We start from the raw sequence: 27,820 nt of genomic DNA on the forward strand, positions 1-27,820 counted from the left end.
CTCCATTGCTTCTGTAAACTAGACCCAATTTGCTATAAACATCTGATACATGGGGGTATATCCAACGGACATTATCTCACTGTATCCATTTGTCAGGTATTCGTTACAGGGAGACTTAATGTCTCAGTGGTCTCAACGATAGATAAGACTCCTCATGAAGTAGATATGGTGTTTTTCATCTCAATCTATCTGACTGGAGGGGATGCCTGTCATAGACCAGGTAAATAAAGAAAGGAAGTCCCAAAAGTGCATGCTTCATTTTTCCTCTGCCGAGCCTGTCGGGACTGCATGGTCTCACATGCTGTCTTGAGATACTGTGCAGATATTGGAAGACTCCAAAGAAGAAAGCTGCTATATTTGATATCAAAAGATAACACTGGGATAGTCTTTTTTTTATTATTATGTTTTTATTTTCCTCTAAAGTGCTTAGAGACCTTGGCAAATATATTATGCGCAGTATAAGAATGGTAATAATACTGATGATAACTAGAAAAGCACTCGGAGAGCGAAGAAGCCCTCCAAGCAGCTCATTTCCACCCATAAATGCAAGCTGAAATCGCCCAATTTCCCAATATAGAAGCCTTTTGTTACATCATCAGCTTCCAGCTGCACGGCGCCTCTTCTGAACAGAGCACGCACTGTAGGCTGTAGCGTGCGTATGCAAACCTCGAACATGCACAGCTTGAACTCCCAAGTTCATTGACCCTCAGTCTGCAGAAAAGAAAATAAATCCTCCCCCCCCCCCCCCAAAAAAAAAAAAAAAAAAAAAAATAATAATACTGGATCACTACCAAAAGTTAATCATCTGTTTCTTGTGTTATTATCAGCTTTTCCTGCAAATATCATTCAAGTGTGTTCACAATTTTTTTTTAGTTATTATGCAAATAGACTAACAAACCAAAGCCAATGAAAACGTAACCTCCCGCTTTGCGGAGGTAATGATAATAATAGCCTTTAGATATAAATCATGCCTTCTTGGCTAGAGAGAGAGTCAATACACAATGGTATATTGCAAACAGTTGTTACTGCCCATGTAGCAGATGAAAGTTGAGCAATTATTCCAAAATAGTACTCCATCTTTTTCATGTAAAGTTGGCATTTTTTGTTGTGGTGAACTCAGTTTGCTGCCACACTTGTGTACTTGGCTCATTTTGCAGTTTTGCCAAGGTGGCATTATTTGCATGAAAAAGAAAAAAGAAGATCAAAATCCACAAAATGCATGATGGTTTAGCTAATATCTTCAGTATAAAGAGTAACTAAGGGGAAAAAATATGCCAAATTATTACAGTTTTTACACTTTGCTAATATTCAGTGACTTTCCTTGTTTCAAACTGTAAGGAAGAGGTTATTTCAGTATCTCCAGATGTATTTGAATGTTCATATGCTTGTTGCACGAGTGTGATAGAGGGCAAAATTTGTGAAAAAATTCTGCACCATGAAGTGGTCCATGTTTTTTAGTGCCATGCTATTTGTGTAATGCGCGTGGCCAGACCTACCCACAGAACCAAGAATGTATTGTGCCTACAGTAAGTGTGCATGGCAATATGGTACCCTATCTGAAAAACTGCAGCATTCATAATTTGTACTTTAAGAAACAAAGGTGGCTATTGCACTTTACAAATATTCATTGTTATTTCTAACAATATTATTATGGGAGGAAGTACCAAAATATCATTATTGTTACTATGGTTATTATTATTTGTACTGTAATTATCAACATCATTTCTGTCTCTGGTGTATTGCATCATTAGTTTGATCGAAACTGGCATGCAGGATTTTCTGTGAGGCATACAAAAATAAAGATGTAACCAGCTTTTTGTTTATGTGTCTTATGTTTACCATGATCCCCCATCACAGTGGCATGTTTCAAACAAGTGAAGCAGTGTGCCGTAGCGTACAAATATTTGAATTGAAACAGCTGATGGGTTTGGAAGGCAGTGGTGTGGTAAACTGCATATGTGCCTGTTTCACACCATTTAAAAAAAAACAAAGAAAATGCAATGCACTCCCTGGACCGTGGAATGCTGAATTGCATCCATCTACAGCAGCTAATCTAGGAGGAGGAGGAGGAGGAGGAGGATGGGAAGGGGCCTGGATATCCGTTTCCCTCCATAGAGTGATGGATGTGGTGTTTCCAATTTCTCTTGCCCCCCTCGGGCTCTTCTTTCATGCCATCTCATATTCTATTAAACGCATTTCTTGCCCTCATTGTACTTTCTTTCTGGATTCTGATCCATCTTCCCCTTTGCATCTTCCATCACCACCCCAACTCCCCCCCCCCCACCCCCCCCCCTTCTCCCACTACACAACAAACATGTACACACATGCACACAAACACATGGAAATAAGTAAGAGTTGAGTAAAAGAAGAGAGTACAATACATGATGCGACTTTGTTGCATATAATTGTACTCTCAGGCATATACAAGGCTGATGTATGATTTCAATTAACCGAAGTGACCCTTTGATGTGTATGTGTGCGTTTACTTTTTCCACCAACATTCTGCATAGTTGTGAATATTGGGGCCCTATATTTTTATGCCTCCGCCACGAAGTGGTGCCGGAGGCATTATGTTTTCGGGTTGTCCGTCCGTCCGTCCGTACGTACGTCCGTACGTCCGTACGTACGTCCGTCCGCTTTCGTTTACGCGATAACTTGAGTAATATTTACTGGAATTTTACCAAACTTGGTCCAAGTATGAAGTATGATGGGGCAATTATTTGATTAGATTTTGGGTGAAATCGGCTGAAGGTCAAAGGTCAAAGGTCAAGGTCAAATCATGAAATTCTATCCATTTACGCGATAACTCAAGACTGGATGGAGCAAATTTCACCAAACTTTGTTGGAGGATGATGTATGATGGGACAATTACTTGATTAGTTTTTCAGTGAAATCGGACAGAGGTCAAAGGTCAAAGATCAAGGTCAAATCCTAAAATTTATCTGTTTACGTGATAACTCAAAACTGGACGAAGCAGCTTTCACCAAACTTGGTCCAAGGATGATGTATGATGGGACAATTAGTTGAGTAGATTTTAGTGACATTGGCAAGAGGTCAAAGGTCAAAAGGTCAAGGTCAATTGCTACAAATGTTGCAATTTCCCCCATATCTATGCAATGCCCGAAGGTATTTTCTTGAAACTTGGTGTGGACATGTACTACTGCGTAAAGATTCTCCAGAGAGAGTTTCATGTCATGAGGTCAAAGGTCAATAGGTCAAAAGTTAGGTGAAAATGTTACAATATTACTTTTCTCTCAAATGCTTCAATGTATCTTCATGGAACTTGGTACATATGCATGTACTGTCTGGCAGGGATTATCTAGGGAATTTAGGGGTCATGGGTCAATAGTCAGGGGTCAAAGGTCAAGGTCAACTCCTCAAAATTTTACTATTTCCCTCATATATTAGTATATGCAATGCTTGCATTATTAGTTTCAAAACTTAATACATGCATTACCTAATGGAGATTCTCCGCGAAATTTCCAGCCAGAAGGTCAAAGGTTAAGGGTCAAAGGCCAGGTTTCAATGCCCCCCCCCCCCCAAAAAAAAAAAAAAAAATCTATTTTGTACCGTCATCACACTCTTTCTTCGTACCTTGGAAATTACTCGTTGCATAAACTTTCCCAAAATTCCCCAAATATGTGTACCTGCACTCTTAGAAAATTATAGCAAACCCAGTTCAAGACATTTCAGTTATGTGAAACTGTCATGGATCACACATTGTGAAGACATTGTACTATACGCCTATTGGGAGAATCATGCATTATGGCGGAGGCATCAGTCGCCATAGCGACATTTCTAGTTATTTATGTGATACTGATTGAAGGAAATGAAAAATATTCCTTTGAAAATAGATAAATGATAATAATCAAGTCCACAACATCCCCTCCGTAAGTGCATGTAACTTCCTCCAACCCCACCACCACCAGCCCTTCCCCTCCCCACTCCCCAATTGAATTCTAGAAGCATTATCCATTCTCTTCAACTATCTACATGTATAGGCATACTATCTGCACATTTTATATACCATTAATTGATTCATGTGTTGGTTTCTCTGTTTTCTTTTTTCCACAGGGACCACCCAAAGACGATCAAGCAGAGAACGCTGAGCGTGTTTGTCGTGTGTGCAGCAGCTCCACTCTTTCTCCTCCTCATCAGCAACGAGGCAACCAGTATACAGGTATCCATTTTCTTGTGATAAGGGTTTCACATCAGATGGAGAAAATGGGGGGGGGGGGGTTCGGACAGACTTGGTATTTAGCAGGGGTGAGGTTGGCCCCTGTAAGTAGGTGGGACAGGCTTGATTGCATTCTGTCAACTCTGCAAATTTGTTGGGATAGCTCTGTAATTACATGTAAATATAACTATTGTTTCCTTCATCTTAAAAAAGGCCAATATCCTTGACATTTAAAAACAATTTCAGTTGTGTGGGTATTCTAAGCCATTCATCAGATATGCATGTATTTGCATCAAGGCATTAGTTACAAGTAATTTTTTTGTTTATAATATTTTCTTTCAAGATATTAAATATCTTAGGCCCATGATAAGTCCTGTATAAGACAAAAAAAGAACATCTGTTTTTGAGAAAGTTGTCACACCTAACTTTAAAGTGAAGGTCAGTGAACTTTCAAGTGTATTCGTCACATTTTTTGAACAATTGCTTTGTAGATGTGTTTTTTACCTACAAGATGCCACCCTGTTTTTATGTCTAAGGATAAATCTTGACTGTATTTGTCACAAGATATAAGCAATTGGATTGTGAATGTACAGAATAATGCAAGATATTTCCCTACTTTTACGTACGAGTCAAATATCTTTACACCCCACAGGAGATATCATTGTAGTAGCTCTCTCCTTCGAAGTATTGTGGTAGGGGAAGGGGATTCTAGGAAAGAGAAGGGCTCAGCGAAGCTTTAAGTGCCGACAACTAACTCGATATTTGATTTATCACGCTGTTCTCACTCCCATATTGATCTGCCAGGCACATGCATGTGGCCACTGTTCATTGTGGGGGAGAAAAAGCAGGAGGAGGGGGAGGAGGATGGGGATGGGGGAGGGGCGGAGGAGAGGGGCGGAGGGAGAAGAAAGGGGAGAAAACGGGAGGAGTGGGTGAAGAAACGAGATGGAGAGAAAGAGGCTGCTGCGAAGACAGCTGTCTCTGCTCGCATTAGACGACGTCCGTATCGGTGAATCAGTCCCCATTACCTGGAGGAGGCACTGCAATCGTACATATTCCAAACATTTGGCTGAAAATGCCATCCGTATGCGGTTACTTGCTGTTCTTCTATATCATTGCTTTCTTGCATATCTCTTGTGTGTGTAAGTAACATCTTCAGCATCCCGACTGGCTGCGCTTTTCTCCCTTCCGTAATAGAGTACGCTGCACAGCGATGAGCGCAGCATTGGAAAGCCGGCTGATCATTCCGAGCCCCATTGACAATTCGACACTAATGTCGTGAGCTCGTTACTGGGGGTGGGGACCTCGCAAACAACCTCTCCAGCTCTTGTCATTGATCCTGTACCGCATGCAATACAAGTCTCCCCCAATGGATTTTATGGCATGATGTGCAGCAGACATAAAAATCGCCCTTATTGCAGGCATCAACAAACTTTTGTCACCAAACACTGTACAGGATAGACATGTTTTGGAATACAATCGAGCCATGAGCCATTAGCTTTTTCGTTCGTTGTCGACTTCGATTTTCTTTTCGAATTTTCTACAATACTTGCTTGAGTGATGCTGCAGTCACTTAGAACAAGTCACGGTCAAATAGTATACTTATACTATACATAAATTGTACCAAAGTAAATCTAGCTGTTCTTTATTTTGGAATTTCACTTCCACAGCTGTGTTCGAGGGGTGCAGTAACCTTTTATTTGTACAAGAGTAAAAGGAGGGATACTAATATTTGTTTTTCTAAACCGTGAGAAGCCTGCTAGTAAGCTTGTTGGTTGCTTCAAAGCTACTAATTGTTGTAAGTGGGTTGTCATCCTTCCATTAACCATGATGAGGTGAAAAACAGTTTCGTTATCATCCACTTTTAGGATTTAAATCATATTTTTTCTCTCACTTTCATAACTACTGCAAAACCAGACATTTTTGTGTGCATCTTTAATAGTTTCGTGAATTTGCGAGAGCCAAGCTTCACAAAATTGAAATGCACACGAACGTTCTTGTAAACACGCTAAGCATTGAAAGCCAGTGGCAGTTCATGAAAATTTCATGTCATGAAAGCCATTGGTTCCAATATCGCGAAAATTTCATGCCGCGAATATTTCTGGTTTTACAGTATTCTTCCATGTGTTTGTATACATTTGGAATTATTGATGTTGAGATTGTGAATTTCTGTGCATTTTTGCTTCCTTTGAGCCTTTCAAGAATGGTAAAGCGTTCTGATATTGTAGAATCATCACCTCACATACACATGTTTTTCTTCCCCTAAACTGTTTTTTCAGGGTTGGACATTATGTGAACACCTCGGTGTCAGGACACCCGGCCTCCTAGCCGCTCTGACAGTGCCACTAGTACTGACGATGGTAAGGCACAACCTCATTTGCCGTACTATTTATCTGTAATGTGTAACTGCAGAAGCCCAAGTAGGAGGTAGGGTTGGGGGGTTGGCAATGGGTAGCACATTAATGTGTCTCCGACTTGTAGAAGCTGTTGAAGATTTATGCATTTCACCTTCCTAAACTACTTTCATATCCAATTAATTCTTGGTGTCTGAGGTAAGAACTTTTGTTTTCGGCAGTTACCCTTTCTTCCTTCTTTGCTAGGATTATTTATGGCTAGTACAGGGTTGTAGGCTAATGAAGACTGCTATGTGTAGTTGACCTCACAGCAATGTTTACGTGATGGATGTACGTACAATGTAGATCCATATTAAAGGGATGGTATAGTATTGGTTGAGGTGAGGATTGGGCTTTAAACTTTTTGCAAGATACCAAGGAACTACTGATGAAATGTTACAGAGCATACCATTCTAAGAGGAACTTAAAGTTTATTTGATGAAAATCGGTTTTGGAATGATTGAGACATCCAAAAACAACGTAAAACAAAGCCGTTGTAATAAATGGTGGGTCCCACCTTTTATTCAGATTGCTCTGTTTCGGGTATCTCCGCCATTTCAAAAACAATTTTCATCAAATAAACTTTGAATTCCTCTTGGAATTACAGGGCCTTTCATATTTCATAAGAGATTTCTCATCTCACGAAAGAATTTGTTAGAAACCTGAAGTTGGGTCTCAACCAAAACTATGCAACCCCTTTAAAGGAAAACTCTACATTGAAATTCAGCTGTATAACAGAATGAAGTCAAACTATGAAACAGAACAGTGAAAATATCATTAAACTTCAACAAATTGAATCAATTTGGTGGAAAGTTTGACGAACAGTGACATAGATGGGTCACAACCTCTTTTGCAAATTGAATGCAGTGATGACTCAACTTAAACTTGGAGTGGCATTTGAATACCCATGTAACCCCTCCTGTACTAGGGACTTTTGACAGTGTGTATAACACTATGAGCCTTTGATGCCTGTCGGCACTAACAGCGCACTTAGGGTTAAATGGTGGATGGAGGTCTACATGACGTTCTCAGGTAGATAATACGAGAGATTCTGCTTAATTTTTCAGGTGTAAAACCCAAAACATAGATGAAAGATATGCTTCAGTTAATCCAGGAAGGTGGGAAGAGGAGGCACACTGTGAGAAGCAAGTGTGTTTCATCTTTTTATAGTGATGGTGATTTCTGTAATCTGATTGGTCTGTACCATGCAATATTTCCCATACTGTGTGAATGAGGTCATTGCCCCCGTTGTATTTTGTATTTCGCATCATTGATGTTGTTCATTTGCGCACATCACAGCTGCGCCCACTTGAACAGTTACAATTTACTGTGCTGCGGCATTTACTGGTAGGTTATATGAGAGAAAGACAAGGCAGAGGAAGCCACGGCCAGGCCAAAGTTTCGGAAATATAAATTTTGGGTCTATGTTTTTTTAGAAAATTTACCAACGAGAGTACACATTTTAAAGAGTGAATTGTTGTACCCTGCTTGTTCAAGTGTAGCACAGGAAATATCTATGATCTGGTACCATCTCCCATTCAAGGAGGAATGGAATATGGCACCAAATTATAGATATTTTGTGTATTATGTAAAGAAACAGGGGAAACTACAACGTAAATGGTGTCATCTTTGTGAGTATGAGCTTCACTGAGTTGAGAACAAAGACTAGAGCGTCCATGCAGAAAGTCCTGGCCTTCCTTGGAGTGACTTCCAGGGGATGTAGGGATTCATGCAGGAAAATCAACTTTCATTTTCAGTCGTCCTGGACTGACAGTCTTTTATCAACCGTCTCGTTACTACCCCATCAAACGGCCATTAATCAATACATGAATGAAGTTGGCCTCGGTATTGATAGTGAGAAGGAACTGACATGATTGGCAACACTTTTTAACCAGTTCCTGCAGCAATTCTCTGAAAGCCTCTGATGCCCCCAAACAAGATTCTTTGTGCCCGTTGACAGAGAAAGGAGAGAATGGTATTTAATCTGCCTGTGTGAAAGCAGTCAAGTGTTGCACATTTCCCCTTGCCATGGTCAACTGCATGTGTCATCGAACAATGCAAGATATCAGTCGGACAGGAGGTATGAATAGAGCATGTGCTGATGGCCTCACAAATTCTATTGTTATGCGCTATAAGAACACCCAGACGGGGTCAGGGAAAGTCAAATTCTAGTGAGTTCAGCCTTGATGACTATGTATGTCTTCATACGAGTCTTATAGCAAAACAGGCACACTGCTACATTGGAAAAAGGTAAATTAGTCAAAAATACACACAGTTTTGATACTGAAAAAGAACAGAAACTGATACGATAGGAGAAACTGTAGTCTTTCGATCAAAGTCACTTTTTTGGTCAGCATAATGTAAATAAACATGAGTTTAGGCCACAATTGCAGACACTTTTGTCTACCTTTTGGGAGCCTGGCATACCAGGTTCCTATAAGGCAGGGCTCGACACTAACGGTGGCCCGGTGGCCCGGGGCCACCAAAAATGAAAGTCGGGCCACCAAATTTCAGAAAAGGGCAAATTTGGTGGCCCACCTCTGGCCACCAAAATTTTTTGAAAAGTGTGTCAATAAATTCGTAACTTTTTTGCGCCGGAAATGCATAAATGCATGCAGTGAGTGTGCGACTCGTCAAAAAAAAAAAGGACTTTTATCAATGTTTTTTTTTCGGGCCACCAAATTTTTCTCTCGGGCCTCCAAAAATTTGAAATTGATGATTTTGGTGGCCCCATCGGGCCATCGAAAAATAAAGTTAGTGTCGAGCCCTGTATAAGGAATGGCTTGATTTTTGCTTTCTCGTAAATGCAAATGGCCAGAGAAAGTTACGAATAAAGCCCTGCAGTGCATGGCGTAGATGACAGTTCTACTATTGATGGTGGGGACAAGAACCTATTGAGTGATTTTGAAAATTGAATTTGAGCAACCCTCCTGTATGACTGAAATTGAATGAAAAACTTGAATTGATTTTTTGCTGATATAGACCCAGGTCTGTGTGATATATCATTGTTGTGGGCAGTACATGAATGATACTCTGAGCTCCATCCAGTATTGAACAAGCCTTAATGAAGCTGAATTGAACATACATGTACACGCACACCCACACAAATCTATCAGCATTTCCTTTTGTATTTACAGACTTTACCAGACTAGCCCTGGGCACACATGGAAATGTTAAAACTTGAGACCAAATTGTTTTATTTTGCACCTTTTCAATGTTGCAGAAGATTAGAAGATTGTCCGTCACATCCGCTGGCACGTTGTGCATTATTTGTTTTATAAAATGTGACTTAGACCCTGGTCATTTCATGAAACACCCAATGAATATGTCACAGTTAGGCATACATTTTTATGTAATATTTATGCATAATTTATCAATAGTACTAGTAGTGATGCTTACTACTATGCAATGGATGTGATTTCTACAAATTAGTAGTAAATTCAAGATCAGTTTGTTTTATACCTTAGTATTAGTGCATATAAGTATAATGCAAAGTAGCCAGAATCACAATTACAAAATCTATAAATGCAATTTGGGTCTTGTGTAAAAGATAAAAAGTGGGGGAGAACAAGAAATGTGAATCTACCCCTTTCTCTCAAGAACACCCCTTCCCCTCAAATAATAGGCAGCTGGCATGTGTGAGTTCTGTCGTGAATGGTTACCTCATTTCTGTCGAATGGGCGATGAAATTGGCTGATTCATTACAAACATCTCCAGTGTGTAATCATTCAGCAGGCTTTTCCTGCACCCCCCCCCCAAGCCTGTGACATTACCCTTTCTTATCGCAGTGGGTCGGAATCAATCAATGCAGGATTCGTGTAGTCGTTCGCAGTGGTGTGGATGCTTGCCAGTTTTTTAACCACCGCCACCACCAAAAAAAAACCCAACAAAAACAGTTACACATCTACAAGAGACACATGTGTGAGAAGAGAGTGAGAAGACATGAAGTCTGGTTGCAAAAGAAAAAGAAAGACTAGGACGTGTGAGGCTGGAATGTGTTGATTTCTTAAGTCTAGATAAAGATTGTATGTAAATCCTTGTATCCCCTGCTGCGTGTATCGGTGAATACTTCAAATGGATTTATTTCTTATTTTAGAGATATACTAGCTGGAAGTCAAATAGCTGTACATATTATTCTCTATTTGAAATATTCGGATATATATGCTGATTAATTTGGTTATGATTGTAGGATATTAAGGAAAATGAGTTATCGGCCATTTTTTGTTGTTGTTGTTTTTAATGCCTCTGCCGTGGAGAGTGCAGGAAGCATTATTTGTTTTTATGTTGTTGCTGTTGTTGTTGTTTTCAAATAAGTTATTGATGTGACAAAATCTGTAGATTTTTCACTGTGTGTGGCCAAATTCAAGTACATATGTGCTGATCAATTTCAGGTCTTTATACAATTGTATCATGTGCGTGGGCTGCCATGTGAAATGATATAATGATTTGATGATTGCAGTTGTTGTTTTGGTTTGCTTAATGAGAGACACATAATATGGAGGTAATAAATACTCATTGAAAATTTTTGAAATTTCAAACATGTAAGATTTTTTCTTATCATTTCACTATGTAAGTGCTATGCCTTTACAATGGTATTACTGTAAAAGTGGAAATTTTCTTTGTGTGAACATTTTCACACATTCCAAACCTAGAGTGAAAATAAAAGCATGTGAATATCATATTTGCATGCCATATGTTCCAGTAATTAATGTCCTGATTCCATGGATCTGAAAACACGCAAAATGCATCTTACCCAGCGGTAAAAAAAAAAAAAAAAAGATTAACCCCATGAAAATATCCACTTTTACAGTAAGATGAAAAGTATGACAATGTGCAATGTATGCACAAAGCAAAGATGTCCCTCACTGTGCCTTTGGTGAGAAATTGCACCCCTGGCCCAGTTGACTACTGTATACGCCATTTTCGTGAATCGAGACTTCCCGATGATTTCGCGAGTGGGTAAATTCACGATCGTGGAGTCCTGTACTGAACGGAGAAATGAATACGCGTACATCACATTCATATCGGGATCAGAGTCAATATTTTCGCGAGTCTTTAATTTCATGAGTCTTTAGTTTCACGAATTGCAGCTGACTCGTGAAATTCGCAAATATTAAAACCTCGTGAAATATTCGGTGTATACAGTATATAGCTGTCAGAGTTTCAGAACAAATTTACCTATTAAACAGGAAACATTAAGAATACCAAAGTTTCATATGTTAAAAAAAATATATACTAGTGATACACATATACTGACATATGACAGGTTTGATTAAAAAAAAAAAAAATAGACAGTAAAAAGACAGAGTTTAATGAAAATGAAAAAGTAGTAAAAATCAAGTGCTTCTGTTTGTGTGTATGTGCAGTAGCTGTATGAACCACAGTATTAATACAAATTCAATGTGTGCTGTAATTGTTTTGATGCGTGAGGATTTTTTTTGAGAGAGAGAGAGAGAATAAAAAAAATAATCAGAACCATGTCCTATCATAACACAACGTTAGCTAACTACGGTGTGTGAGTATACCATCGTGGAGATTAGATTGCCCACTAAAGAACAAGGAAAAATGCCTTCAGCCCTGAGTCAAGGCTATGTGCAGAGTCCTATCATTGATTGGATGATATTCTCAATTCAGTGGAATGTGATTCAGTGTACGTATTTCTATCCAGTATCAAATTATTATTAGTTATATTTATTGGTGTACGATCTTTTCACATGCAGCAGTTCAGTCTCTGACAAAGGAAAGGATGTATCAGAAGATGCTATAACAAAGCAGGAATATCAAATACAGTCATTTCAGCAAGTATCAATGCAAAATTCAGATGTCGTTGATGAGACAGACATTTCACATCTTTCTGATCAATTTTGGTCAAATTTCTTTTTGTTGAAAACAGCAGTGCAAACCGATAACACAATACACATTCAGTAATTGATTTTGGCCATTTTCTGTGCCACAGAAAGATGTATTTTTGTGCATTCAAAATACAGCATGATGTAGTAACCATAATCAAGTAATGGTAAAAAAAAAACAAACAAAAAAACAAACAAAAGAAGAATTGTCACAGAAATAAAATTGTATTATGGTTGGTTGTTGTTGTTGTTGTTGTTGTTGTTTTTTTGGTAGTAATTAGATTTATTCCTTGATTTCCAGGTACTATTCTCAGGTCCACTGTATATGCTGTATCTGGAGGGAACACACGAAGTATCAATAGGTAAGCTCTTTACCTTATGTGTTTATTGTGTCTTTCAAACAAATGTAATAACATGCTGTTTTCTTTTTTTCTTCTCTCTCTCTCTCTCTCTCAAAAGAAATGTATTAACAAGGTTTCATCCCTGGATTTAACAGAAACTTCACAAATTCATAACTTTGGATTGGACGGTCCAATTTTCCTCAGACTTCATTAACATGTACCGGTACTACCAATATTCCTACAGTCACTAAATTCAGATGTATATTTGATGTAGATTTGTCTTGAGTATTGTAAATAATGTTGCATTATATTTTTGCATTGCATCATGACAATAAACAGTTTCTGTGATTATTGAATTGAGGTGGAGGATGGGGGGGGGGGGTACATACAGACAAAGTGGAGCAGGTTTTACCTTATCATGGACACTGTTGACTATCTGCTGAATTTTGATTCAAATTACCCGTATGCTACTATTTCCCAAATGCTGTTGTAGGCTGCTGGTTAACAAGAAAAAGTGGCATTCGTGCGTAAACAATTTGTGTGAGCACACTTCACTTGTGCCGTATCAGCTCAAAAGAAATCTCACGCAAATGTATCAAATACTCTCCACGGCAGCACATTGTTGTTGTATGCTGAGTGCGAGAGGTAACCCACTTCTGAGAATAATAGATATTGCGAGGAGGAAAAAAAAAAAGTCGGAATGACATGATCAATTGCAAGTGATTGCCCTCAGTTTATCGTGGGGACTAGTCTTAGTTCAAGACCAATACATAATTGTAGATTAAACTTTTCTAAACTAAACTTTTCTGCCACCCTTCTGTTCTCCTAAAAAAAAAAAAAGAAAAAAAAAAGAAGCATGCCCTAACACTTTGTGAAGTGTTGTCGTACCATGAGATTAATGAAGCAAAATTCCAACATACAGACTTAACCCATCCAGTTCTAAGGTGACTTTGCTGTAGAAATGGCCATCTTGTTATTAAATTTGCAACATTGAATTTTGCTCCATATCCTGTCTATTAAAAGATAAGGTGGAACAGGTTCAATAGATTCATTACAGCTACTCAATATCAGGGAAGAATTGAAATCAGTTGCCAATTTGAGACAAAAAAAAGAATTGAATGATAATGATTACAATAGAAAGATACTGCTGCTCTTGATGGGTTGAATGATTGTTATCAGAGTGCAAACTGAATTTCTAACTCCCCTCTGAGGTCTGCACTTAGCGGGTGCTCCCATCTTCCCCCAGAAAGATGGAGGCAGCATTCAAAGTCTCAGAACAAACTTTATCAAGACGTTATCCTTCTGTCAGTTGTCCCCATCAGTGGGAGATGAAGAGCCAGCATATTGGGTTTTTTTCTTCCATATCTATATCAATTGTTATTGATATTTTTGTAGTCAAATTCAAATTGTAACTTTAAGATTATGAAAATGATTTACTGTAAAACGAGGAATGTTCGCGTGCATTTTAATTTCGCGAATTTCGCGAGCGCCAAGATTCGCGAAATTATATGCACGCGAAAGTTCTTGTCTACATTATATGCATTGAATGCCAGTGGCAGTTCGCGAAAATTTCATGCCGCAAAAAAGGCCGTTGGCTCCAATGAGCGAAAAATTCATGCCGCGAATATATCTTGTTTTACAGTATCTTGATGTATCTGTTCTGCAGAAGTATTGAAGTATCTCTTCTGCTGCATCACTAAAACTATTAAAAGCAACTTTTCTTTTGTTCTTCTTTTCTGACGTATGGGGGGTGGGGGAAAGATTTTGGATGCCCTCTACTTTCGATTTCAAAGAGAAAAGGCCCTCCTCTTGTGTGACTGGTCTGTCTTGGCATGATGACAGTGTCGACTGGAAGAATGCGTTGAGAAAACTGTGGAGTGAAGATGCCCTTTTGAAAGTAGGACACTTAATCGCAGCCTTCACGTGTAGTGTTGCTATCAAGATGGGAGACGAGACGATGATTAATGGAGCGATATCTCGAATGACGAGTGTGGGAGAGATTTCATTTCATTAAGAACTCAGTGGTACGATATGTTGTTTCTGTTATCGTTACTCTTGACTCATCCAATTTGTGATATGGTGAATGTCGTCTTACTGTGCGTATTTCTTTCTCCTTTTTTTTGTGCATTTTTGTCTCGTTTTCTTTTGCAGCTGACAAAGGTGCCTTTTCTTCCCTGTGGAACAACAACCACACGCGAATGCTGTGGCTACGAAATTATTTGATTGTGAGTATGATCGCGCATGACAATGACGGTCGGTATGATTTGTGGTCCTTACCAGTGCTGCTTTTCTTGTTTTATCGTTTAAAAAAAAAAAAATGATTACCCACTCTGTCTCGATTTCTCCATCTCTGTCTCTCCATCTGCTTTTTTCTGCCGCTTTCCCTTTTTTGTCGTCTTGTGTGGAGGCAGAGGCAAATTCATTCCACCGACTTCACGCTCACTCTCTCCTCCTCCCCTCCCGATCTGTCTCCGTCACTCTCTACCCATCGCATTTCTTCCCCTCTCGTGGTCTCCCGTATACTCCTCCCCCACCCCTTTCTTTATTTCTCTCTCACTTTTTGTCTTTGAGTATGAATTTTCTCTGCTTATGCAAGCCCTCCATTTAAGTCACAGATAAACCACCTTAACTCCAGAAGTGCTTAATCAAAGCATGCCTGGCATTACCATCTACATAATGTAGAAGGCACTCTCTCAAAGCATGCCCTGTGGCTAATATTAGGCTATCAGTGATGTAACTTCCATTTTATGCAAATTTGTCTTTCAACCATTGCCTTGACCCATTGAAATCCATGGCGTGGGTTTGAAGTCTCTGACTTCTTTGTTTGTTTGTTTGTTTGTTTGTGTGTTTGTTGTTTCTTCATGAGCAAGGCATTTTTCGAATAAGTATTGCAATCTTTTCTCATGGATCTGGCAGTAAAGCAGCTCAGATTAACTTTGGTGAAAATCCGAGCAGTGTAGTGCATGCCCGAGAGTGGCATTCCCACCTGGCAGATGTGTATGGTTTGCATTTAGAGGGAAAACTGTTACCACAAAATGAGGAAAAAAACAAACAAACAAGGAATCAAAGCAAAAACAATAGCAAGCGAGAAGGGGAGGAATATAAGCAATGAAAACTAGCTGTGTGGGTGCAGTTTTGAATCCCAGAAAGATGAGAAGCTTTCACTTTGATCTTATTTTGTCTCTATATGTGTGACGGAGGACGACCTTGTCTGAGATTAAAGGGATGGTATAGTATTGGTGGAGATGAGGATTGGCTTTTTAAATTTTAACTTCAAGTAAGGATTCAGTAGGTGGACCCATTTCACCTGTTTTGGGTCCTCACGTAATATCAAGGGGTGTGACTTTTTGTTGGTTTTGTGATGCACAGTCTCATAGATTATGTCTGCGTAACAGTTGATGACTTCTCAGGAGCAATCCTGTTCTCTATAGAGTCGCACACAGCAGTCACCAGGAGAAAAGTCATTTTCATTGTCTCAGTTATTTCAATCTGTGAGTTCGTAATGCAAGGCCTTTCTGCCAATATGGGATTTGCTTGCATTTTACCTTCATGGTTTGAGATGTGTAATGCCTCTGCTACGGGGAAGGGGCACATATTGCATTCGGTTGTGTATGGTTCACCCTGTTTATGTCAGAAGCTATTTGTGAGTTTATATTGGAATGCCACAGCAGTGTTCACAAAACAGTGCTATGGCCAGTATTTTACAAAGTCTGTTGTATGGGGATGAGATTATGATACTGATTCAGTGCTTTTTATTGGGAGAGCCCAAGCAGATAGTCCGTTTTGAGATTTTTGGGATGGATGCTTGCTTTGTTTATTGAGATTGCTGAGGAGTCTGAAGTAGTATATTGATGCCAAGTGAGCTTCAAATGTAACAGTTGGTGTAAATCAGGGAGATGGGAAGGGGGGGGGGGTTCTTCATTCTGAATCTTAGAAATATGTCATAATCTGGATTTTCTTCCGTGAGTGATATTGTGCCTTTTTAGATACATAGGTATACAGAGTTGTAGGTTCGTTTTTATGCCTCCGCCACGAAGTGGTGCCGGAGGCATTATGTTTTCGGGTTGTCCGTCCGTCCGTCCGTCTGTCCGTCCTTCCGTCCGTCCTTCCGTCCGTCCGTAATGAATTTTGTGGACAAGGTAACTATCAAAACCTGTTGAGGTATCCTAATGAAACTTGGCATGTATGTGTATTAGGGGGTGAAGTTGTGCCTGTCAACTTTTGGGTGCACATGCTCAAGGTCAAAGGTCAAAAGGTCAAGGTCAAATACATAAAATTTCACTATTTCCACCATATCTATTGAATGCCTGAAGATATTTTCTTGAAACTTAGTGTATACATGTATTACCCAATTAAGATTCTCTGGTGAAAGTTAAGGTCATGAGGTCAAAGGTCAAAAGGTCAGGGTCAAATACATAAAATTTCACTATTTCCACCATATCTATTGAATGCCTGAAGATATTTTCTTGAAACTTAGTGTATACATGTATTACCCAATTAAGATTCTCTGGTGAAAGTTTGGGTCATGAGGTCAAAGGTCAAAGGTCAAAAGGTCAAGTAAAAATATTAAAACTTCTTTTTTTTTCTCCATACCTTGGAAAATTGTTCAAGGTATCTTCATGGAACATAGTATATACATATACTGACTGGAAGTGATTATCTAGAGAATGTAGGGTTCATGGGGTCAAAGGTCAGGGGTCAAAGGTCAAGTGCAACACTTCAAAATTTTACTATTTCCCTCCCATCATACAATGCCAGCAGGGTTATTATGCCTCCGCCACGAAGTGGTGCTGGAGGCATTATGTTTTCGGGTTGTCCGTCCGTCCGTCCGTCCGTCCTTCCGTCCGTCCTTCCGTCCGTCCGTAATGAATTTTGTGGACAAGGTAACTATCAAAACCTGTTGAGGTATCCTGATGAAACTTGGCATGTATGTGTATTAGGGGGTGAAGTTGTGCCTATCAACTTTTGGGTGCACATGCTCAAGGTCAAAGGTCAAAAGGTCAAGGTCAAATACATAAAATTTCACTTTTTCCACCATATCTATTGAATGCCTGAAGATATTTTCTTGAAACTTAGTGTATACATGTATTACCCAATTAAGATTCTCTGGTGAAGGTTTGCGTCATGAGGTCAAAGGTCAAAGGTCAAAAGGTCAGGGTCAAATACATGAAATTTCACTATTTTCGCCATATCTATTGAATGCCTGAAGATATTTTCTTGAAACTTAGTGTATACACGTATTACCCAATTAAGATTCTCTGGTGAAAGTTTGGGTCATGAGGTCAAAGGTCAAAGGTCAAAAGGTCAAGTAAAAATATCAAAACTTCTTTTTTTTCTCCGTGCCTTGGAAAATTGTTCAAGGTATCTTCATGGAACATAGTATATACATGTACTGACTGGAAGTGATTATCTAGAGAATGTAGGGTTCATGGGGTCAAAGGTCAGGGGTCAAAGGTCAAGTGCAACACTTCAAAATTTTACTATTTCCCTCATATTTATGCAATGCCAGCAGGGTTATTATTTTTTTACACTTGGTGTATGCATGTGTAACTTAATAGAAATTCTCTGGAAAGTTTTTTTTTTTCTTCTCTTTTTGCCTCAAAGGTCAAAAGGTCAAAGATCAAGTGAAAGTGCTGAACTAACTTTTTCCTCCATATCTCGAAGTGGCTCAAGTTATCTTGAAACTTAGTACATATTATGCATGTTCTGCCTGAAAGTGATTATCTTATGAATTTTAGGGTCAAGGGCCAGATGAAAGTGGTAACAATTTACTATTCAATTCAGAAATTGCACTTTTTCTCCACACCTGTACCTTGAAAATTACTCAATGCCTAAATGTATGAATGGGTCAAAGTCAAGTTAAAGTCCTTAAATCCCTAGATACATGCTCTCCTATTCATCCGATTAAACCTAGGTCAAGGAAGGTGAACATTCAAGACATTTGTGACAAACTTGTCATTTCAATATTTTGCCAATTTTGTGAAAATGTAATCACACATTGTCCACATGTACTATCTAGACCTATTGGGAAAATCATGCATTATGGCGGAGGCATACCAGTCGCCAAAGCGACATTTCTAGTTTTTTTTTTACACTTGGTGTATGCATACATGTGTAACCTAATAGAAATTCTCTGGAAAGTTTTTTTTTTCTTCTTTTTTTGCCTCAAAGGTCAAAAGGTCAAAGATCAAGTGAAAGAGCTGAACTAACTTTTTCCTCCATATCTCGGAAGTGGCTCAAGTTATCTTGAAACTTAGTACATATTATGCATGTTCTACCTGAAAGTGATTATCTTATGAATTTTAGGGTCAAGGGCCAGATGAAAATGGTAACAATTTACTATTCAATTCAGAAATTGCACTTTTTCTCCACACCTGTACCTTGAAAATTATTCAATGCCTAAATGTATGAATGGGTCAAAGTCGAGTTAAAGTCCTTAAATCCCTAGATACATGCTTTCCTATTCATCCAATTAAACCTAGGTCAAGGAAGGTGAACATTCAACACATTTGTGACAAACTTGTCATTTCAATATTTTGCCAATTTTGTGAAAATGTAATCACACATTGTCCACATGTACTATCTAGAACTATTGGGAAAATCATGCATTATGGCGGAGGCATACCAGTCGCCAAAGCGACATTTCTAGTTCCATTCTATCCTTGATTTATGCTGTTTTTTCTTTCTTCTCCAAGGACTTGTTTCTGTGGATTTTTAGAACTAAAAAGCGCTGAAAAAAAAAAATAAAGGGTCAATCACATTGTCAATTGGTAATCATCTCTGCATGTATGTCGAACACAATGAGTAAAATTGCCCAATAGGACATCTGTGCAAATGAGCAGCCTTCAGGCAGGACAGACTTAATATACATAGGTGACATTGTAGCTGCTCTATCTATGATTATAGTGATAAATACATCTTGTATTGTCATTTCAATATTTGGGACATGATTTCAATAAACTACATACAACATGGACATATGCACACACAAAAATACATAGTCATGCAACACACATGCACACACAAAAATACATAGTCATGCAACACACATACACACATACAACATAGATAGATACAGATACATAGAAAGATGTGGTGTAACTTCAGCGTATATTGATTATTCATCGTTTCATTTTTCACACCTCGTGACCACCCCAAGGTGTGATGCACACCTGAGCAAAAAGTAATGCAAATGCTGACAGAATACTGCAACAGTGAATTAGAAAAGTAAAAAGTATTTCCTCTGAATTTGTAAAAAAGTATTACATACACAGGTAGTAGTTATAGGAGTTATGTAGTTTAATATATAACAGTTGCATGTATTTGTAGAATAGTATGTATTAGTATATTAGATTGAAGCACCCAAACTTCCCTATACCACATACACAAGTTGTAAATTTTCATTTTTGAGATGTAGTTCTTAAAATTGCTTGTGATATCTCTTTTTAAGAGGCAACCGTCTGTCCTCATTGTTTTCTTCCTGCAGGCTCCATTTACTGAAGAGTTTGTATTCCGAGCATGTATGCTACCCCTCCTCGTGCCTTGCTTCGGCTGTCCAACAGCCGTCATTGTGTGCCCATTATTCTTCGGTGTAGGTGAGTTTCTTTTATTATTTTTATTTCATTTTATTCATACAGGGTAGCCCCATCAGTAATCAAGTACTGCTTTCCAGAGGGTCCTGTAAACAAATACATACAAGATAACAATCATAACAATTGACATAAACATAATTCAATACATCAAACAAACAGTTTCTCTGCCGACAAAGCACTGCTTTGGAGTGTCATTACAAAAATGTCTGTCTGTATGTATGTGTTGATAAATTAATCTGTGTGTGTTTCAGTGTTTGTGACTTTGCCTGCATTCTCTTTTTCTTTGCTGTGTGTGTTTGTTTGTGTGTACTGAAAAACAAAAACAAAAAAGTGTGTGTAATTGTCCTCTACATTGGCTTGCAGAAACCCATGTGGGGTGTATACTGAATAATCCGAGTATGCAAACTATTCATTTGTGTTGTGTGTGTATGTGTGTATCTTTGATTGTGAGCGGTGTTTTTGTCTGTTTGTTTGTGTTCGTTTTAGAGTGGTATTGCCGTATAATGTTCACTTCTCACACAAAGGTGAATGCAGTAAAGGAAAACTTATCTCCACAGAGATAAATGTTTTGAAGAAGGCAGAGACACAAAAGAAATAGATCAGTGAAAAGTTCATTGAATTCAGACTTTTTTAAAGTTTAAAGTTTTAAAGTTTTAAAGCTGCAACAGTTTGAAATTCTGTAAATCATTATTATCAAAGTCAACTCAAAATAGATATTACCATCAATCATGCAAATCTTTATGGTGATTTCAACAACAAATACAAGAAAACTGTGTTCATACTAAGAGAACATGAAAGCCTTGTTTGAAATCTTGACTGTTTCTGTGCAGTAGCAGTACAGGTAATAACATGGAGAGCCCATGAAGAAAAAGTTATGAGGAGTCCTATTTGTAAGACATCATTGTTGTGTGGCCAGTTTTTGCATTGTTCCAGTCAGTTGCCTGGTGCGATGACTTACTGGTATTCAAAAGACCGCTATTGTTTGTTGAAAGATTTTGTCTGATTTCGCTCAAATTTTCACCAGTCGTTTGCCTTTGGTGTCTTATATGTATTTCCCTTCCACTCATTACTTGCTGATGCATGAAGTTGATTTGGAGATGCCTTAAATTGGAGGGAGCGGGTTAAAAAAGGAAAAAATTATATTGCTGGTGATATTTTCTCAGTTTGAACCCTCTCTGTGCCAGGGGCTTTGAATGGTGTATACAACATAATGGGTTTTTCTGTACTAATCGGCCCTCAAAGGATTAAATGGTAGCTTTCTTTCAGCTTCCATGTATGGAGTCCATTATTTCAAAGTTACATACTGTATGAGCTGAAATTTTCGTGTACAGATATTTTCGCAAATTGCTACTTGAGGAAATTTTCGCGGTTGCGAGGGTCACTTAGTTATTTGCGCGTTGTTATTTTCGCATGTTGTTATTTTCGCAGTTCAAAGGCGAGTCGCGAAATTCGTGAAAATAAAACCACCGCGAAAATTTCAGCTCGTACTGTATGTACAGAGTCTGCTACCTACGTTGCCGTCATGCCTCCTATACTTATAGCAGTGCATGCAGGGTGGTCTACTACAGTTGATGATTGCTGCAACTGATTGACAAATTGCCCTCCATCGACGGAAATAAATGCCGACTATTCAGTTTGTTAGTAGTAGCCATCATAATATAAATCATGCTCATACCATGGACGTACAGTAGGTCCATGGTCATACATACCCTAGGTTGGACTCGAACCACTGACCTCCTTGATTGCTACACTGTAGACAGGCGTCATATCCACTAGACTACGAGCTTCTGCCTGATAGCCAGTGATGGTTTGATTTGATTTGATTTGATTTGATTTATTCATTCTCCGTATGGCATCATTTACATTTTTTTTTTCAACATAATCAAGCATAATGATATATACAAATATGAAATTCATTATAGCTAGTTTCAACAATTTTGATTACAAATACATATGTGACACAATTACAATACATGTGTTGTGAATTACCATACAGAACTGTCGCCAATAATAAGCTATAAGCTTGACCCTTTGGCAACCGATGATACAGTACGTTACGTTAGAGAAGGGGGGGGGGGGTTCTGATCCCTTGTAGCAGCAGGTACTGCATATTTATCAAAATTAACCGTTCTTGCGTCAACTTGTGTGCCCATGATTTTTATTATGGCTACTACTAAAACACTAAATAATCACTGTGCATTTACATCAATGAAAGGCACTTTGTCAATCACTTGCAATTAAAAAAAAAAAAAAACCTTGACACATGAATCATTCATTAAGTTGGTGATTGGTTGCTCAGTTCTGTGGGTGTGACCTCTGTTTTTCATGAATGTATTGGTGTCTGGTTCAGCGTTTCCTCCCATCACCCTGCTTCTATTTGCAGCTCATATACACCACATCATTGAGCGGTTAAGATTCGGCATGGAACCTCTATCAGCGATTATTCTAACAGCATGTGAGTATGCGCTTATTTCTCCACTATGAAAATGACATTCAAAACAAAACGAAACAAACAAACAAAATCTGAAAAAAAAATAAATGACTTAATGCTCACTTCAGGTGTGTGAAAAAAAAAGATTCTTTGGCTTGTTGCACAATACCTTTAAGGGGAATTCCAAATCAGTTAAAAGTTAGACTTATAAGAAAGAGTAGAATTTTACCAGCATAGCAGTGAAAATTCAATCAAAAATTGTGTAGAAATTAGAGAAATTATAAGTTTTGTTAATTTTCATTAAACAGTTCTTAAAGAGTCAATATGAATATGGACATTATCAAGCCGATCAGATCATTGATTACCTCACCACATTCCTTGACTTGTGTGATTTTCTGCCAAGAATTCAATTCATCTACTACAAAGTATCACACATAATGTTATTCCTTGCTGAATAACTTTGAAATAATAATTAGTTACATACAATCAGATTTGAGACTGAGGCATTGCATTTGAACAAAATAAAGATAAACAAAGGAAATTTCCAGATTTTATGTACATACCATAAGGCAAGTTGTGAAGTTTTGGCAAGATCAAACCCACCCATTTCCATATTCATATTGACCTTTCAAAAACAGTTTGGGGAAAATTAACAAAATTTCAGTGTTCGCGACTTGCCTAAATGTTAAATGCAATTTTGATCAAATTCTCACTGTTGTGCTTGTAAAATGTCACTTTTTCCTGTCAGACTAAACCTCAAACTGGTCTATGTCTTGTAAAATATCCCTCTAGAGACACTGTGTTATCATGAAATGTGTGCATCATCCATCCATGAATGTTTGAAAAAGGGGAGGTTTGACCTTTGTTTTCATTATTTTTGAATTGCTGTATCGGTGATGCGATGCACTCCCTGAGCAAAGCTGTGAAGGAAGCAAAATGTGATCGCCCCAGCGTTGTATGTCATCAGGATTTTGTGTGAAAAATTTGACCTTTTGATGGGAGTTTCTTTCTCAACATTTGGAAAGGCTGAGGGCAAGACGTATGTCGGGATTCCGTGCTTACATGCCAGTCAGATAATTAGAAGCCATATGACTTAGTACGCTCTTGCCTGTAAGTGATTTCAGTAATCTAGTTCCTATCCATCACGTAATCTGTTGGATGAAAAACGGGCCATTAACCGCCCTGACGTGGCTTGTGCTGCTAATTCATTTTTTTTGTTATGATCCTGGTTATGGGTTTGTTTGTTCCATGTTTTCAGAGAAAATGTTTTATTTGTTACTTTCCAGTTTGTTTTCTTCAATACCAACTTGCCGTTTGTGGACAGGAAAAAGGAGCTTAATGGCTCATTTCGTAAAAGCGCTTCTCTGTTTTTTGTAATATGGTTATCTAATCCCTACAAGTTTTCATTACATAAAGTGTCCAAGGAAAAAGTAGCTTATATCATTCTGTTATTTTCTATTAAAGAAAAAAAATCATATGAATCTTTGTCACACATTGCCAACAACAAAAGCAACAGCAAACAATGTCGATAGTCAAGCATGAAGTCTTACATAAACTTCATTGTAATGTTTTGGGGTTTGTTTGCTGTTTACATTTTTAACTCGTCATAATCTAAGAGGAACTACTGTGTAGGAAGGAAGGTATCTCGTACAATTTGTAGTAACATCAACTCTTCAGTTGTATGTTTATCAAAGGAATTGGGTGCAGCCATGCACAATCTGAAGTGTTCTATTAAAGGGCAATTTCTGTGTTTTTAGTTTCCATGTGGACAGTTTTAGTCTGCCTCATCTTTTATTTTTAATTGGGGGGGGGGAGGTGCAGCAGAACGTCATGGGTATAATTCTTTGCATGTGCGTGTGTGTGTGTGTGTGTGTGTGTGTGTGTGTCATGGTTACATGTTACCATTTTATGAGTCATGTCAGCATGACTAAGAAGGTTGCAGAAAGTGACTTACCAAAACGGGACGATTTTAAGAAAGCTTACGGTAGAAATACCAACAGTCGCATATTTCATGCCCAGCATGTTTGCATTTTTGTGATCACAGATGGTTATAATCAATCATTCCAAATGAAATTCTGATTGCTTTCACAGTTTTCCAGTCTTGCTATACAACTGTTTTCGGTGCCTACTCAGCATTCTTGTTTGTTAGAACTGGTGAGTATACTTCATGTGGTACCACGGTACATTTGGTGAGCAGAAAATGTGCGGATCTCTTGTGGTTTAAACAGCAGTTACACGCATGACTGCAAAGATTGGTGGCTCAGCTGGTTTGCACGTACTAATGATTCAAAGAAAGTGTAGTCAATGCCAGTCAAATTGGCTTGCAGTTCTGCCACACTCCATCACATGCAGGTATACCTGTAAGCGGGCATAAGTTATTCACTCGCATGTAATGCAAACATTGTTAACAGTACAGTCAACCTTGCCCAAGTCAACCTCGTGCAAGTCATACAAATTTGCAAATTCATAGAAAAATTCTACCCCAAATGAATTTAGATATGTGTGAATTGTATTGCACAAGTCAAAATTCATGTAAGATGAAGGATTTCTGTGGTTCCTCTGGATTATTCCGTGAAGTAGAATAATGGATTTCCCATCTTTTCTCAGTCTCACAATGGAAAGAGAATTTCTACCCACTACATAATTGTTCATATCCCAGCTTTATCAGCTGTACTTGTAATGTCACATATTAAAACTTCTATGATCTTTCCATTTACTCTGTTTTGTATGGAGTATGAAGGTGACAAATGCTCTGATTCTATATTCTGATTCTATATTCCCAAATTTTGAATTATATGGCATAATAATACTACAAGCTCATGCAGGGCGGTGAGGTGGCTCAGTCGGTAGCGCGTCTGCCTCACAATCCTAAGGGCCCGGGTTCGAACCCGAGTCTGAACTGAGCAATGTTGTGTGTAATCGTACCGTCCACTCTAGCAAGAGGCAAAACACTTTATCCCTCGGATAGGACATAAAATGGAGGTCCCGTGTATGAGACCCCGTTTACAGTGCGAGGCTCGGCCGTGGCCGAGCCGCGGCCGAGCCCAGCCCCGCTTCAGTGTAAATACGCAAAAGGCCAAATGCGAGGCCAAAATTGGCCTCGCATTTGGCCTCGCTCTGGAGGTGGTCTCGGCCGCGGCCAAGCCGCGGCCGAGCCCTGCCTCTTCTTGGTGTAAACGCAAACTGGGCCAAATGCGCGGCCAATTGCGCGGCCAATTTTAGTCTGGCTTCCAAACCCTCTGCCTGTATCTTTCGCTATTCAGGATATTAACCCCCTCAACGTCGAAAACTAGTATAGTTTAAGGTGGTTTTGTCCTGCATAGGATTTTTTTCCTTCGGCAAAGGCCTTTGCCCGAACGGCGACTTCGTCGCCACGGAATTCATTTGGCAAAGGGTCTGAAAACCAGACAATACCAAATTGCGTTTGTTTACAAGCAGAGCGCCACTACGACAAAATATTGAAAGGTTTGAATCAAAAGCGCGGCCGAGCCCAGCAGTGTAAACGGACAAAATTGCGAGGCTCGGCCGCGCAATTGAGGCCGGACTGTAAACGGGGTCTTGGAGAGTCACAACTCATGCATTTAAAAGATCCTGCTTCATTCATTCGTTGCAAAGAGCAGGGTGTCTAACCCGGTGAAGTGGTCCCACCTCACATCCGACTGAACCCCATGGAAGACCAGCGTAGCGTAGCTGAATGTGGGCTATCCAGCCATCTTCTCAGATGGAAAATGAGCAATAACAATAACAATTACAATAACATTTTTGTGTAATGTGCATAAAACATTGATTTCATTTCTGTCATTCAAATTTACGTGTTTTTTTTTAATAATAATATATAGGTCACTTAGCTGGCCCATTCATCTGCCACTCATTCTGCAACTACATGGGTTTCCCCGAGATCGGCCAGGTCTTCAACCACAGCCCTCGCAACCGTGCAATAATCATCGCCACCTTCGTCGTAGGTCTCATCCTCTTTCTCTTCCTCCTCCACCCTCTGACCACGCCCGAGTGGTTCAGCAACTCCATCTACCGGGATGACCTCGTTGCTGGCACCCGAACTCTCTGATACATCCTGGATTACAGAAAGTATTTTTTCTTTTTCTTTTTTTTTTTAACAGTTCAAGAGGTTATGTGCAAAAAACATTTGCCTTGGAGAGTCATGGCAATCTGTTTATTTCAGTCCTCAAAAAGAGAGAGAATATTTTTGAAGCTGCAGAATGCCTTTTTGCGATATATCAACAAGTTTGCAAGTCTTGTTTTATTGTTTTGTTTTACTTTGTCATTTGTGTTTAAGAAAGGGCTATGTAGTGATAGCATCTTTGTAGCGAGAGAAAAAGAGAAATTTGTGGACATATAAAAATATGCATTCATTCAGCTGAGGACAAGTACAGTAGGCATAGATAGGAAGGTGCGCTCGGCCAAAATCTTCTTACCGCACTTTTCAACAACAAGCTCATACGCAGTTCTCCTCTGGGAACCAGTTTGTTGTGAGATGTACAACTACTGGGGCATATGCTTCAACACTGATTTCTTGCCTTTTCTGGTATTGGAGCCAGTTAATGTGGCCAGCTGTTCTTGAAGGTGGAACTCCATCGTGCGAATGGTAACTCGCGGGTTTCATCGCACTTTGACGCGAAAAACGAAAGGTTGTGAGGCTACGATGGAAACGGGTTTACCGCAATCTAACTGAAGTGACAACTCATTGCGCAATCATCTTGCAGTGTTTTCAAATTCTGCTACAATCGTGACGTGTCCTTTATGACTAAACATCTTTCCTTCGCGAAGAATAGATGTCGCACCAATTGAAGAGGAGGGATGCACACAGGTGCATACTTAAAGTGATGTTTAAGAGTTACATCTCACCAAGACGACACTTTTCCTTCCGTAGAATTGTTGTTGTGTGAGTTCTTTCTTTGTCTGTTATTTCTTCGTGAAAGCCAACATTTCCCTCCTCGATCAATCAAAGCACCAAATGAAATTATGATGACCATGCAGATATTTTTTTTTTCAGAACTCATTTGATAGCTAGCTTGCAAC

At 39.0% G+C, this 27,820-nt stretch overlaps 1 protein-coding gene across 1 annotated transcript in view; it reads left to right on the forward strand.

Moving 5' to 3' along the window:
* LOC140230512 (CAAX prenyl protease 2-like) overlaps nt 1-26,849 on the forward strand; it is a 51,373-nt gene extending 24,524 nt beyond the window's left edge. Inside the window, exons 2-9 of the mRNA XM_072310660.1 lie at nt 4,075-4,180; nt 6,457-6,537; nt 12,721-12,781; nt 14,912-14,985; nt 20,247-20,355; nt 22,736-22,807; nt 24,875-24,937; nt 26,623-26,849. Coding sequence (XP_072166761.1) covers nt 4,075-4,180; nt 6,457-6,537; nt 12,721-12,781; nt 14,912-14,985; nt 20,247-20,355; nt 22,736-22,807; nt 24,875-24,937; nt 26,623-26,849 — 793 coding nt within the window. The remainder of the gene's footprint in view (nt 1-4,074; nt 4,181-6,456; nt 6,538-12,720; nt 12,782-14,911; nt 14,986-20,246; nt 20,356-22,735; nt 22,808-24,874; nt 24,938-26,622) is intronic.
* The last annotated feature ends 971 nt before the right edge of the window (nt 26,850-27,820 follow it).

Source organism: Diadema setosum, chromosome 1 (genome assembly GCF_964275005.1).
Source record: "Diadema setosum chromosome 1, eeDiaSeto1, whole genome shotgun sequence".
Lineage (NCBI taxonomy): Eukaryota > Metazoa > Echinodermata > Echinoidea > Diadematoida > Diadematidae > Diadema > Diadema setosum.